Raw genomic sequence first — 15,907 nt, 5'->3', positions numbered from 1 at the left:
CCCTGGCTTTTCAAATTTTGCAATTTTGCAAGATTTCCTCCTCAGAGTAGCCTGACAAGTCACAGCTGTAAATCACTCCCTTTCAAAAATATGCCTATATCATATAATCTATTCATTCTAACAACCCTATCAGATTGTCTGCAATTTACTGTTACAACCAATAATGTGCCGTTCTACAGTTTTTCGACAGAAAGCTCACCCATAGCTGCTACAAAGCATTTGTGTATTACAAATGACGAGAGCCTCATCAGCGAATCGTCTGTTGTTGAGATTATGAAGTATTTATCAAAATCTCTACTTTCTCCGTCCTGGATCTTTTAAGACAGGTGCCAGTAGCTGTTATCTGCACTCCGGCCTGGTCACCTACCGGAAGTGCTGCGCAAACACCGGATAAAGGTCAAGCGAGGCCTGCGTGATCACCCGCGCCCTCCACCGGTGGGGTTCCGAGTTCCTGCACCGCGACTAAATTCTCTCTATGGTGTACTTCTATATTGAAAAAGGGGAAAAGACAAAAAACATGCAGGAGACATCACAGGACTACACACTACTGGGGCCTCGTTACATCCGTTCTATGGCCGTGGACCACAGACCAAAGTCTACACCCCGTAACCACAACCCTCTGAGGCAGACTGGGGCACCGGAATGGTAACACCCGTATTGGGGTCGCAGAGCATCAATTTTAATTAACACTCTTGGATCGCAACCCCCTGAGGGGTTTCAGTTAGTGAGGTGTGGTATTTATTTCTTACATAAATAAGATCTGAAAAAACTTTCTCATAAACATATTTAGAAACTTCTTCGTCAAGTTTGTTACGACTGGAAAATCTTCTGTTGATACTAATTTCCAAAAATTAGAAATAAAATCTTCTTATAAATGTTGTCCTTCCGAAGGACTTTCTTCGGCAAAAAGTTTTTTAGTTAAAAAGTGTATTATAACTGGACATGGACAAAGCGCTGTAATAAGCGAATCTAGAATTAGAGATTCGTTGTTACAATAATTAGTGGTGGTGATATTAAGCTTCTCCTTCAAATACTGGAGCGTCGGAGAAAGGTCGATGTTTTCTGTTCTTAAATATAAAGATATTTAATTTAACTTCGAATCTTGTCTTGGCATATTGATATTTTTTAGATAGCTTATTCTTGAACCAACTATTGAATATATATAAATAACCCAAACTTTTTAACTTAACTTGGTATTGTAATACAATTTAAACTATTACCAATAATTGACTTTTTAATAGTGAAACTTTATTATAACCTGATCATGACTACAAAACAACAATTGCATAGAAAATGTCGCTTTGGCACGTTGTGGCGGTTTTGTTCTTATTGAGCGCTTTAGTTGTTTATAAAGTAATCGAATTTATTCAACCACCGGAAATTCCGAAAGTAGATGAAGATGCTTGGTGGGGACTTGGGGAACGAAGAGAGGATGATGTACGAATTAAACCTTTCAAAATACATGCTAGCGAAGAGGTAAATTGCAAAATCATCGTAAAAGTAATTAATAATTGTGTATAACATCAGCACAGTTTCTTTTAACATATTGTTTCATGACAACATTTCCAATTTAGTTTATAAAGGGTATGGAATAGCACAGTCGAAATTTCTATGACCATTTTGTTTAAATGTGACTGAATTTTGCTAATGCAATGCTAAATCTTCTCATTCTACTCAGTGGAGCTTCTTGGCTTGTTGCCCTTTCACTTTAATCTCATATAGAGTAGTTAAGTATCGTTAAATCACATGATTTATAATTCCAATTCTTATTACCGAATCGAGATACATGGAATAGACAAAATAATGTCGACACCTGATATATATGTTAAAGAATATTTATATATTAATAATGTATTGAGCCACTGAAATTATAAGGTGTTGAGGTGAATAGTGTAAGTGATGTTGAAGTTGGAAATGTACGGCTCTTTCAGTACTCTAAAGTTCTACATAACGGTTCAATTATGTTGAGGTTTTGCAACTGCGCTGGCCAGGGAGGATTTTTGATGATATTCTGATATTCCGCAGACCAATAATAATAATTTTAATTAATTAATATTTTTAATAATATTAATATTTTTGGCTGTGTATGTGGGCGCATTATCATCTTGAAATATGGCTGTGTTTGATAGCATTATGTTGGTCATAGTAAGCACTTCATCATTGAGTTACAAAGGACATCGAAATTATCAAGTACTAGCAACAGTGATTGCTCTACTAGGCTATTTTTTTGCAAAAAAATGTCTAATGAAGCTTCCGGTCCAAAATTCGAATCAAATACTGATATGATCTTGCTACATTTATTTTCTGACAATCACATATATGAAGGCTATCAAAGAGAAAAATAGCTTTGAGATGATTTATTTGAAAAATATTCACTATTTTAAAAAAATGTTCAGTAAAAGCAGTTGCTGTTCCACGTATAGTAATATCTTTTTTTACCAACCTTAAACGTAAATATAAAGAACCATAACAATTTTACAGATAAATCAACAATATTTATTCTTGGCTCATTATGTTAAAATAATTCAAAATAATATTAAGATATTGATGAAGGTTGTTTTATAAGTAAACATGTTTACTATGATTCGGTAAAAATGCAAAACGCAATAATAAATTCTAAAACTGCATAGCACATATGAAATCATGCACAGTAAGAAATTATAAATTTAGCATAGGCCTGAACTTATTTATTCGAACTGAAACACTAATCTTCCACAAATTTTGGATTGCTCAGGCGTTGCCTGGTTCAATAATTTAGCAAATAAATTAACCACAATTTAAGAAATTTTATAATTCTAAGGAAAATGTTATACTATTGTATTATATCATATTATATCAGTTTTAGTTATTACTTTTAATTCATTTTTAAAAAATTTGAAACAATATATTCATACTGGTTTATGTGTTTTGACAATACGGTTTCAGAGCTTTGAAAATTTAACTAAAGACGACAGTAAAAAGACTGCACCGAATCTTGATCCACTAGAACTGCATATGCGCATTTGCTAATCTAGACAGATTGCACAGCTACGCATTCTTTTCTATATACGCCTTATTGTTTACGAGAGTTGTGGTTAGAAGTCATTTTGAGGGTTAATTTTATATTTACATTTTGTTAAGGTTAAGTTATTTTCTTTTATTTATTGAACTGCTGCTTTCAATGAAGTTTTGCGCTAAGAAAGACTATAACCCAGAACACTGCCTTGCGGTACATCTGCTTCTGTTACTTCCATTGTTAAGTAAGCTTCGTTTTATTTAGATCCGGGCTGACATATAGGATTTTAAAAGTTCTCCTGGTTGTTCTTTGTTCATGACATAAAAATCACGAAAGTCCAATCCGACATTTGGGATAGAGGGAGAAACATAATTTAAGTGTTGAATAGACGGGCAGACGTTTTCTTGAATCAAACAACAAATGTAATGAATGTTATATGATTAACATGCATCTACACAGAATAACTTAATAATACTAATTGGAGTCTAATAATACATCGAGTTGGACAGTTAGGTTAGGTTTAGGTTGTTACAAAAGTAAAATTGTATCAAATAAACGTAAACTCTAACGAATGTTATTATTATTATCTTCGCATAAAATATTAATTTTCAGTTGTTTCCTCGATTTTCATTCAATTCCTGTATTTTTACTTTTTACTCTATTGGTGTTGTGTTTTTCTTATTGATTAAGCGTTATTTCTTTTTTTCAATCAGATTTATATTTTGCTTCTTTGATCATTATTCATGCATCTGCCAAAATTCTATTCTTATAATACATCGGCTTTCAATGTTTCAAATTTGACATGGAAGTCATGCGAAAAAAGTTATTAGTGGGTGAAAATCTATTTTAACTAACTGTTATAGTGAGTGATCTAGTGATTAAAAGGGTGTGTTAAATTATGATCTACTAAAACTAAATGAGAAGTGGCCCGATAACAACTTATTTACTATAACAGAAGTTAGATTGTGGACATATATACTTTTTTTCCACCGTTATAATACTTGAACATTCTGAAACTAGTTAAAAACTATTTGCGATATAGCGATTAAGGAATATTACCCCATTAAGCAATTAGATTAAAACAAATCCACTTATTAATATTCAAACATTAGCATGATGTTTAAGACAGACAGAAAAAGAGCTTATGAAAAAAAATATTGACAGAAATAATTTATAATTCCCGATTAACAATGTTTTGAATATTTTTCATTCGTGTTGTATTCATATAGATATTATTTACAACAATCAAAATATTGAGAAAGTTTAACATATCCAATACATATATAGTCCGTTCAATAAAACAATGAACTCACGTCATCTGAATTGATGACGCCAAAATGTTGCAATGTTGCCGCGTCAACTCTGAGTTTTAGTTCATTTTGGCTTTGACATACAACAAAATTCTAATATAAAAAAATAATTAAAGTGTCTAAAATACTAAATTATATTTTTTAATTAAAGAATACTGTCATAAAATATAATTTATTTTAAAATTGCAGTATATCTAATGCATATATTATTAATGGACTTAAAACTACGATTAATTATACAGTTATAATAGTTTATATATTTATTATAATAGTTTTTAAAAGTTATATTATTTTAGAGATTAGGGTTGTGTTTTATTATATTTACATTGTTTTTTCCATATCACTTGTGAGATAGAGTTAAAGCGCATTTTTTATTTAATGGTATCCCTCGGAAGGCCTAATCCACCTAATTAACAATTATATCTAAATATAAATATATCTAAATAATGTATTTTACTTTCATTGGAGGGCATATTTCCTATTTACGCTTAGTTCTTGTATCCTTGGTCTCGTTTCCTTGCAAAAACATTTTGATATCACTGTATTTCTCACACATAAAATTTTCACCTTCTAAAATAAAATTTCGTACAGTTATCTTATATTAATTATATCTCACCTTTAGTTGTTTCCACTCTCACCACGCTGTCTTCGAAATTTTCAGCACGGAATCATAATCCCATATGCAGAAAGTTTCATTACATTCCAACATTTACCTTTTTCCATCAACTTTCTTGATTTTATTATATGCTTTTAAAAACCCTAAAAAAAATTTTTACTCCACTATCTCGTTCCTTTTCGAAGTAACTTATTAGACACGCCATCTGTTCTGTCTTGGATTCGGCATTTGGAGTAATAATAGGTAGGCATTTTAAATTTATCAAAACAAGCGTTCAGATAACGTTTGCACACGTTTGAAAACCGGACGACTTTGACAGGCTCATTTGGTTAGCTTTCGATCTTTTTTTAAATAGAATAAAATGAGAGTTAAAATATTGTTTGACTCTAAAACGGATTTACAATTTGCGACAGACACATATTTATGACGTAAGTTCACTGTTATTTTGAATAGACTACATGTTCTCCATTCAATTCAACCCTATCAACAATTAAGTGTTCACTTGGTGATGGCTTGTGCTAAGGAAAACCACAGTTCATGTTTGCATATTACCGTCTCTTACGAGCTCATATCTGGGTCCATAACCAGCTAATTAAATTAATATCTTGGAATGGCATGGTAATCGTACCGATAACATTTATCTTATATATTTATATTTAAGGTAATTTCGGATCTTCGTTGGCGTTTAAAAAATCGCCGACCAATAAGACCTTCTATTGAAGGATCAGCCAATCAATATGGATTGAATTCAGAGTTTTCGGAAGTCTTGCTCGATTATTGGTTGAATGAGTACAACTGGACGGAGCGAGAACCATTCCTTAACAAATATCCGCAGTTCCGTACTGAAATTCAAGGCTTGCACTTACACTTCATCCACGTGAAACCGCCTAATCCGGAAAATAAGAAAGTCTTACCTTTAATTATGGTTCACGGATGGCCTGGATCCGTTAGGGAATTTTACGAGGTCATCGAGCTGATGAGCGATCGAAAGGATAAAGATTTCGTGGTGGAGATGGTGGTACCCAGTTTGCCGGGTTTTGGATTCTCTGACGCTACAACTAAACCTGGACTGGGTCTATTGCAAACAGCTGTATTGTTAAAAAAGTTAATGAATAGATTGGGACATCAGCAATTTTATATGCAAGGTAATAATATTTACTTAATGAAATAACTGCAATCCTTCATTAAATATGTTGGAAAGAAGTAATTTCGGTTTTTCGGAATTGAAGTATTTCTCTAAAATCTAGTGATCGCCCTGTGGACGAATTTCGATCACAATATATTAAATTAATGATGTTTTTCTCATAATAGAGTCAATGAACTAATATAAAAATTATATGTTACCATTTTTTTTTCACTGTATTTTTAATATAAGATCAGAATTTTTTTTTTATATAACATTAGTTGAAATAATAAATGTTTGTATATTAAAACATATTAAAATATATGCAAACTATCACAAGAACTAACACTCAATAACATTTTAAGAATTGCATTTAGTTAAATTCAATTTCCATTAACTTAAACCTCAATAACTATATAACTCAATAATTAACAAAGTATTTATAAGTGTAAATTACTACACCACTTAATATAAAAAAGTATCATAAGTAAGATATAATTATTTTCAGAACTCTAATAACTTCAGAGTATCAAATATAAGTGTACATGATCTTTCTTTACTTTTATGTTATAAATATAAGTATGGAATAATAAATGAAGTAATACATGTTTGTAAATTAAAACAGAGAATATATGAGTAAAACAATATATTAAAATATTAACGGACACAATTAGGTAATTTATTTTTACAATTTAGTAATGTATATTAACATTAAAATGTACATTAAATTAACAATTGATTTTCCAAAACTTAATAAACTAAATAATCAAAATAATTCATGGAAGGTTCAAAGAATGAGATGTTATATAGTTAAAAATCCTATTGCATTAATTATTAAACACTTTAATATGTATTAATGCTATAAAAGGTTTATAAATGTACTGTTAATAATTCATAATTTCTTTTATCACACGACAATTTTAAATCCTGCATATTTTTTTAGTTCATTTATATAGTCATATATTTCTTATCTTTTGTCCATATTTCGCACATATAATATACATACAATAATACAAAAACAATAAATAAACCTGGGTGAAAGAATAATTTCTAAAAATAAATTTTTAAATAAAATTGCTTTGTTTTTTGCTTTCATTTATCTATTGCTTTCTACTTTGTCTTATATCTCATGGGTCCCAATTAAAATTTTATGAAACTATTTTATAACTTAATAAAGGCAAATTTTCAGTTGTTTCGTTGTTTATTCCTTTTCTGATATTTTCGATTATAGTATATAGCTAATTTGATGTCATCTACATTATTGCCATGTATACAGCAAAGTGGGGCATTATTAAGCAAAATTATTTTTTAATTGAAAGGTCATTATATACAGTGGACGCATCCAAGTCAGTTCAACATTGGCCGATTGGTTGGTATAATGACATTATATGACATGTTGGCAGATTTAAATTGGCATAAACCTGCAACTTTAGAAAAAGCAATAAAAAGTCTAGCGGAGTGAAATCGAACGATCTTGGATGCCAATTTGCTTGAACCCTTCGAATCGTTCGAATTTTATCGATGATGCTGTGCAGCCTATAGCATTCTGCTTGAGCTGCTTATTACCCATGTCATCTTAGGTCAATTTAGGCAAAAAAACTGGTTATCACTTTTTTGTAGTACTTCCTATTGACGGGATGAAAAAGTGCGGTTACAGGATTGTTTAATTTTTTATTCATTTCCTCCAAGTATTTTTCTGTAATATTTGTTGATTAACAGGATTGTTTAAATAACATTCACGGTTGATCTAAAACTAATATGAAATTGTGAAGTTTGTTGTCATTACTAAAAAGTGTTTTAAATGTATTTATCACTCAGAAATATTTAAAATATAATTAATGGCATTGATTGTTTATAGAATAATTGGCAATATTACTAATCTCACGTAGAATAATCAAAAAAATTAAGCTCGGTAAGGTCAGATCCTTACGTAGTTCACTCGAAAATATGGAGGCTTCAAGAATTGTTCAATATTAAAGTCAATATAATATCTACAATTCTTAGTCTAACATAAATTAAAGAAAACTAATCAACTATCAAGATAATCCAAAGAGTTCATCAAACTAAATTATATATGAAGAAACCAGTGTTTGTAATAACAACATAATTTACTCGTTTCATATTATTAAAAAAATTAATGATATTTTAAATTCTTTTGGTAAAGCTAATATTTTTGTATGTATTATTGTCTGAGTCACAAACCAATGAATGAATCATGGAGTGTAAAAGACCGTAACATAATGAAAACAAAAATATTTCTAAAAAAGTGTAAACACATAATATAAACTGTTAAATATTAACCCATATATGGTTTCTCGAAATTATATCCGTAAATACGTTTGGTAAATAAATTTTATAAACTGCGCAAATGGTAAATTTGTTTTGAGCATTCTTTCAATACCAATAGCTTCAGAAAAAAAGAGAGATGTTTTCGATTTAAGACGCAAATGTCGACTGGTCGTTTCAGGTGGTGATTTAGGTGCAATCGCGCTACAGATTTTAGCGGTACTATACCCAGATTCAGTGTTGGGATATCATACGAACTTGCCAGTGATTTACACGCCTAGAAGTTACTTTTTATACCTTTTGGGGTCTATTTATCCACCTTGGGTTGATAAGCCAGAGATTATAAAGCATCTGTATCCAGTGAAGGCCAGAGCACAGCTCATATATCAAGAATCGGGTTATTTCCACATACAGAGCACAAAGCCAGATACAATAGGTATGTTAACATATTATTATTATTATTATTATAATTTTTTGTGAAGTAGTTTTGACACGTCAATTAATTTTTAGACGATTCTTATATATTAGAAACTTTTGAATAAATATTTTAAGAGTACAAATGAGTTAGGTTGACTTGTTGAATGTAATTCATGTAATTTTCGAATTTCAATTATTGAATTATTACTTTCATCATTGTTATTGGTTGTCAAATCGTGTTGCATCTGTTGCAATAATATAAAACAATAACGTTTATTTCCAAAGTCCGTTAATTTGTATATTATTTTTATATAAATGGTTCTCGGAAGACACTTAGCTGGACCATATATTTACAATGATCCACGAGAAGTTTATTCTTCGACTTGAATACAGTCACTGATACCTCCAAGTATTTAAACAATAAATTTCCCACATTCTCTGATGGCGTTTCTTTAAATAAAACAAGAAAAGCGAAAGATAATGGTGTTTTATTAATCCTATTCATAATTTTGAAATCTGCCAAAAATATACAAAAATATGAACTGAAGCTAGAGCTTGTTTCAGTTTTTTTATTCAGTTTTAAGAATTTTTTGAGCACTTTTGTGATGTCTGTCATATATAAATATATCTAATAAATCAAATCCCGCAATAAATTTCCAGCATAATTAAATACAACATAATATAGAAATTCAACTTTATTCATTATTATAATCAATAAACACTCCTCCAAATTTGCAATATTTATTCAATCAATCTTCTATGTAACCCAGTTTCAGTAATAACTTCTTAATTTAAATTGAAATGTTCTTCATTTTACGAATTTTATATATATATATATATATATTTATATATATTTATATATATATATATTATATATAACACATGGTTGGTAAAGTCTCCTTTTACCAACCATGTGTTTATATGGACTGGGCCCAAATTTTAACGTGGGCTCCGAACCACGGTCCTCAGCATTAAGCCTACCGAGTGGCGAGTGACCAACTTTAGAAAACATCCCAGAAGACATCCGGTCTTACCCAGCCTGGTTACTAGCGTGACTGGGATCATTTTCCTTGTGGGATTTTACAGTCTTTCCTAGGATATTCACAAATTTTAAACAATCACAAACATAAATTTACGACTATACCCCAGCAGGATTCGAACCCGCGGCTATCGCAACAGTAGGAGGACCGTCCCATTGCCCTTACCACTGCTCACTGATTTCGTTTTTTTCTCAACAAAAAAGCCATTTATGTTTTTGGTACGTAATGTTAAAGCCATGCTTTATATACCGAAGTAAGAATACATTTTCATATCTGTTAACAGTTTCAAACAGTCCTTCGAATCATTTGTTTGTAGGACCATGTTTAAATTAAAAATATCAGTTAATAATAGTAGTAGATTTTATTGGTCCAAAATCACTGTAGGAATTAAAAATACATTTCCCTATTAATAGCCATTATCAATCAAACCCCGAAGTTACTTTTAATCAATTGTTTTGAGTTTAAACGTTTATTTCCTTTCCACTGATATTTTGTAATGTAAAAACTAATAGTGAAATAGCATGGAACTTGAAAGATATTATATAAAGCTTAATACTATCCAGAAAATCTAAGAGCCTGTAAATGATTCTACCAATGTATGAGACTAGAGACTTACCATATGATATAATTTTACATTGTTAATATTATGTTTGACCTTATTTGTTATTAATATAATATTATATGAGTCTTATTATGATTCTCAAACATTTTTTTTGTACTGATACATTTTTAATAATTTCAATATTTGGCCTTATGTGTTATTAATATAATATTATATGATTCTTATTATGATTGTCAAACATTTTTTTTGCACTAATACATTTTTAATAATTTCAATATTTGGCAGCAATAATAAAAGTACCGTGAAAGTGAAAGAGAATAATTGATCTATGAAGATGTTAAGTTAAAGCACAGAAGTGTAAAATATGTAAAACAAATATGTAATAAAATAGAATATAATTATTATATAAATTATGTTTCGTATGTGTTTCTTCCCTTTTGTATTAATGGATTGATACAATTCATGTCCAGTGTTTTGGTTTTCAATAATAATAAGTAGTTGTGATTAGTTTTTTATTATATTTGTTATATCCGTACAATTTATTTTATAGTATTTTAATGTGTGTTTTAGGCGCTGCTATGGATGATTCACCGGTGGCTCTTGGTCTATATATAGCCGAAAAATATATGACGGGAACAGACATGACATGGCTGAAAAAACTGAAGATAAAGGAATTCGTTGAGAGGATTGGTTTAGATAAACTTTCCGACAACCTCATGTACTACTGGATGACTTCATCAGCTACAACAGCTTTCAGAATGTATTACGAGTCGTTCGAGAACTTCTTCGGTGATGTCTTCAATGCTCTAAGGTACTTTAAATATCTGAGTGACTAACAAACTTTTAACTAACCACACTATATGCAAATATTTATTTAATAATATACGTACGTCTACATTTAATTTATTCAAATGTATTAAAATACATATAAATTAGTTTTAAAGGATTTCTTGTTTAATTTGAGGCTTTATTAAGAAAACAGGTAACGGCGCATATGTCAGAATAAGTAGTAATCAAAAGGATCAAGGTTTGGAGAAAATGACGGATGGGGCAGCACACCAATTTTAATATTTCCAAGAATGTTTTCACCAGTTTTGCAGCATAGGGTCGAGGGTTGATATACTGAAGAATAATATTGTTGTGTATTTCCTCAAATTGCTCCAGCCATTTTTCTCACAGTTTTGGCCTCAAACGCATCAATTGCAGTCGATAGCAGTCTCCAATGATGGTTTCATTAGGTTTTACTAGTGAACATTAGATGCGAAGCAAAAAAATCTTTCAGCAAGACCAAACATCTTTCATTTTCTCTCGGCATCAATTCATACAGCACAAAATATCCAAGCTTTTGAATAATTCCAATGCTCTTCAGACAATTGGAAATGATTTCTTGTATTACTATCAACAATTGTGCATATTACTCTTGCGTTTTACATGAATCATCATCGAGTAATGTCTCAAAATCCTAATCCTTAGAATGTTTTGGCTGTTTAGAATGCTCTTTGTCTTCGGTGTCAAAAGCGCCCCTTTTAAAAACCGTGGTTGCAGGAGAATGGTTATCATAAGCTTCACACAGAATTCGATACCAGCTTTTATGCAAAAAAAGTAAAACTTTACGCAAATGCGATGCTAGAAGCACTGACGGAATGTTTTTCACAGTTTTCGATGAAATGACACCTACTGAAAAGTGAAACCTGTCAGTGATGCTTCAACATGAAATTGTTTACAAATGCACCCGATGCGGTTTAACACAAAGTAATAGTAGTACCATGTGTTATATATCCTTTAAAATTACTTTATAGGTCGGTACTCTAAAGCTATAATAGCTAGAGGAAATATAATGTCATGTGGTTAATAATAAATAGTTACATTTGGTTAATTGGCGGTCCCTAATCCACTCCGTGTTTCAAGTTTTCAACTAAGAAAGCTATATTAGCTTTTTTAGTAGTAGAGTAGCAGAAATTTGAAGATCACAATAGTCAACCGATCTTGGTTGCATCTGTTTAGCACCAGGTCTATGAATTTCATAATTTTTATAATAAAATTAGATTATTTTGACATTTCTCTGCGTAAAATATCTATTTTTATGTAATAATATAGAATTCTATATTATAATATATAAATTGTATTTTTTATTCATTAATAATATTTTTGATTTGAAGAAATATGCCGGTGAAGCCCATCAAGCATTTTCAGAAATTTATGGTAATGCTGCTCAGACATATCCCAATTGTGGGTTTTGGTTTCAACGATTTATAGCTGGTGCTTTTGATATCAAATAAACTGGAGGACTAAAATGTTCCATATCAATAAATTGCTGCAAGAATCATTCGACAATAACCCAATAACAAAACCATAGACACCAAACCCAAGACAATAACAAAGTCTCAAATAACTCTCAGAAAACTTAGCGGTTCATAAACCAATTGGCTAGATGTTTATGTGGGTTGGGAATGATTTAAGAGTGGACGAAGTGATTACCACAGGAATTGGCGGAAAATGCCATTTCCAATCGTTGCAATATCATGCTATCTAAAAAAAGACTCTTTCTGTGGCGTGTTCTGATTGGCGATTAAGATAAATAAATAAAGTCTTGTTGTGATATCGTGGAAATACTAAGGTGTATTGTATTAAGACTGCAGATATCTACTGACGACAATATGAGAAATTATCAAGTTACATGCGAGAACCTAATTAAAATATGAGAGTTATGTGATAATTTTTTTTGAAATATTTGAAAGTCTCCATTATACCAACGAATTTTTATCTGGACAGGTCCTACAGTTTAATGTATGCTCCGAACTACTACATATTAAGCCTACCGACTGGCCAGTGACCAACTTAGAGACCATCTCAGAAGACATCCGGTCTTAACCGCACTGGTTACTGGCGTGACTGGGATGATTATTCCTGGTCGAAATGTAGTGGAAACACTATTGCCTATAAAGACACTTACAATTATAATCACAAACATTAAGTTCGTCCATGCCCCAGCAGGATTCCAACCCACGACTATCGCAACAGTAGGAGGTCCGTCCTGTTGCGTCTTGCCGCCAACCAAGCCAGAAAAGCGAGTCAATTAAATTAACATGCCTACAATAAATCAAAAAGAGGGTCTGCAGTCAGATATTTTATACGAGGATCATCATTTATATTTCGGGAATTGGCAACACTGTTGTCATGTGAGTCCATCTGACGTTGCATCGTAAAATTTGACATTTTTGCCGATATACGTACTGAGAACATTTTGTCGCATGGACGCTATTTATTTATTTTATATTTAGATAAAGGTTTCGTCTCGGCAAATTGAACTGAATCGTGAACATTTCCGTGCGATTATTTTTTACTATTTTCGACGTAGATTATCACGACAAGAGTGCATCAATCAACTTAATTTGACTTTTGGCGATGAAGGTCCATCAGAAAACACAATGTATCGCTGGTTTAGTGCATTCAATTGTGGTCGTAGTTCGCTATCCGACGAGTTTCGTGAGGGTCGTCCAAAATCGGTCGTTGTGCCAGAAAACATCGATGCTGTGTGCGTAATGATGAAGCAAGATCGTTATGTCACCTATTGTGAGATTGAGGCAACCCTAAGCATTAGCTCCATCCGCATATATTCTATTTAACATAAACACTTATCTGTGTGAAAGTTATGTTCGCGCTGGATCCCACACAATTTGACAATCGCTCAAAAAAAGGCACGTGTCGATTGGTGTAAAGGAATGCTTAAGAAATTCAATCGCAGTGTTTCGAAAGGCGTTTATAAAATCGTGACAGGTGACGAATCATGGATATATTCGTATGAGCCCGAAATAAGCAGCAGTCGACTGTATGGGTGGTCCAATATGAACAAAATACAACAAAAGTTGTTCACGCACGGTGCACTCCAAAGAAAATCGTAGCCTCTTTCTTTCGAAAAACTGGACATATTGCAACAGTGCCTTTAGAGGATCGTAGAACAGTAAATTCCGATTGGTACAGAACCATTTGTTTGCCAGAAGCCTTCGATAAAATAAGAAAAAAACAAATAAGAGACGCCGGATTGTTCTTCGTCATGACAATGGGAGCTCAACACATCGGCTCAAACAAGAGACTATTTGAGCACTCAAAACATTGAATTGATAGGTCATCGGCCGTACAGCCTTGATATGGCACCCAATGATTTCTTTTTGTTCCCATGCGTGAAGAATACACAGCGTAGTTAACGATTTTCATGGCCCGAAAGAGCTATTGAAGCGTTCAAAAATCATGTTTTGAAGATACCCCATTCGGAACGGAATAAATGTTTTAAAAATTGGTTTAAGCGTATGCAAAAGTGTATCAATCATCGTGGCGAGTACTTTGAAAAACAATAAAAATATATTCGCAGCATAACTATCTGTTTATTTTTCCATTCCCGAAATATAAATGGTGACCCTCGTATTGATTAATTGCCATGTATTTACTTATTTTATAATTCGTATTCTTTTATTTTTCAAGTTTGATATGAATCACTAATTTTAGCTTATCGAACTTTCAAATGTATAATAAATATAATAATTCATTTTCAGAGTGCCTCTAGAGAGTCCAGTTGCAATATTTCGTGCCACCAATGAATTAATTGCCAGTGGTAATTTCGTCAAGGAGGTCCTCCGTAATATGGTTTCCTTCACTGATTATGACTCTGGACATTTCGTTGCTTTAGAAAGACCTGCGAGATTTACCGACGATGTGATGGATTCACTCGAGAAATTCGAAGCTAACAAGGCCGTCAAGAAGAATTAGCAAGCTATTAAGATTAACTAACTTGCATCAATATTATTTATATTTACCTTAATTATTATTATTATTATTGAAATTATTATTATAGTTATATATTATATTTTTATTATTTTTATTTTTATTATCATTCTTATATCAAAAATTTTCTGCTAAATATGTTAATAAGTTTAATTTTTTTAAAATAAATAATTAACTAATTTTATTACATATGCTTTATTACTATTTTAAACTAATTATTAAATATTATTACAGCTTAAATATCTCAGACACGTAAAAGGTTTAATGAATAATTGGTAACATAGCGTCAAAACTGTCATTTAAACAAGGAATATTTGTATAGGGTATATTGAGATAATCTATTTACAACACTGAAAGTAATACACTTCCGAAATGAATATTAAAAAAATATAATAGTGCGGATATATAAATTATCTAATAGCCACTGCTTTAAAATTTCTAACAAAGACGCCATAGATTTAAAAATTATATTTTTATATTAAAACTTCCAGAATTCTAGAGTTTTAGAGCTGAGAAAATGAAAATGCACTGTGACACTAGAGGTGCATTTATTGCTACATTACAATTAATTGGTTACCTATTACTTTTTTTAATTTATTAATTACTAGCGACCCGCCCCGGCTTCGCACGGGTGCAATGCTGATACTAAATTAAATACACTACAGAAAAAATATGAACGTTGTATATAAAAACATAGCGGCCCGCTCCGATTTTGCACGGGCATAAAATATATATGCCTATGTCACTCAATGAAAACATGATTAAAATCGATCCAGTAT

At 31.4% G+C, this 15,907-nt stretch overlaps 1 protein-coding gene across 1 annotated transcript; it reads left to right on the top strand.

The window, feature by feature from the left end:
• Positions 1 to 1,271: 1,271 nt before the first annotated feature.
• LOC143201417 (juvenile hormone epoxide hydrolase) lies at positions 1,272 to 15,315 on the top strand. The gene is made up of 5 exons (XM_076412460.1): positions 1,272 to 1,476; positions 5,583 to 6,066; positions 8,512 to 8,766; positions 10,920 to 11,160; positions 14,900 to 15,315. The coding sequence occupies exons 1-5, from the start codon at positions 1,294 to 1,296 to the stop codon at positions 15,111 to 15,113; spliced, it is 1,377 nt and encodes a 458-aa protein (XP_076268575.1). The 5' UTR covers positions 1,272 to 1,293; the 3' UTR covers positions 15,114 to 15,315.
• The last annotated feature ends 592 nt before the right edge of the window (positions 15,316 to 15,907 follow it).

Source organism: Rhynchophorus ferrugineus, unplaced genomic scaffold (genome assembly GCF_030347505.1).
Source record: "Rhynchophorus ferrugineus isolate W39M unplaced genomic scaffold, kcgeb_rfMv2 rfM8, whole genome shotgun sequence".
NCBI classification, from domain to species: domain Eukaryota; kingdom Metazoa; phylum Arthropoda; class Insecta; order Coleoptera; family Curculionidae; genus Rhynchophorus; species Rhynchophorus ferrugineus.
The sequence above is the reverse complement of the archived record's forward strand: the minus strand, read 5'-3'. Positions and strand labels throughout refer to the sequence as shown.

Coding starts and splice junctions, on each gene's coding strand:
- LOC143201417 (XM_076412460.1), top strand. CDS start 1,294: ATGTCGCTTTGGCACGTTGTGGCGGTTTTGTTCTTATTGAGCGCTTTA. Junction 1,477..5,582: donor AAATACATGCTAGCGAAGAG/GTAAATTGCAAA, acceptor TTTATATTTAAG/GTAATTTCGGATCTTCGTTG. Junction 8,767..10,919: donor CACAAAGCCAGATACAATAG/GTATGTTAACAT, acceptor TGTGTGTTTTAG/GCGCTGCTATGGATGATTCA.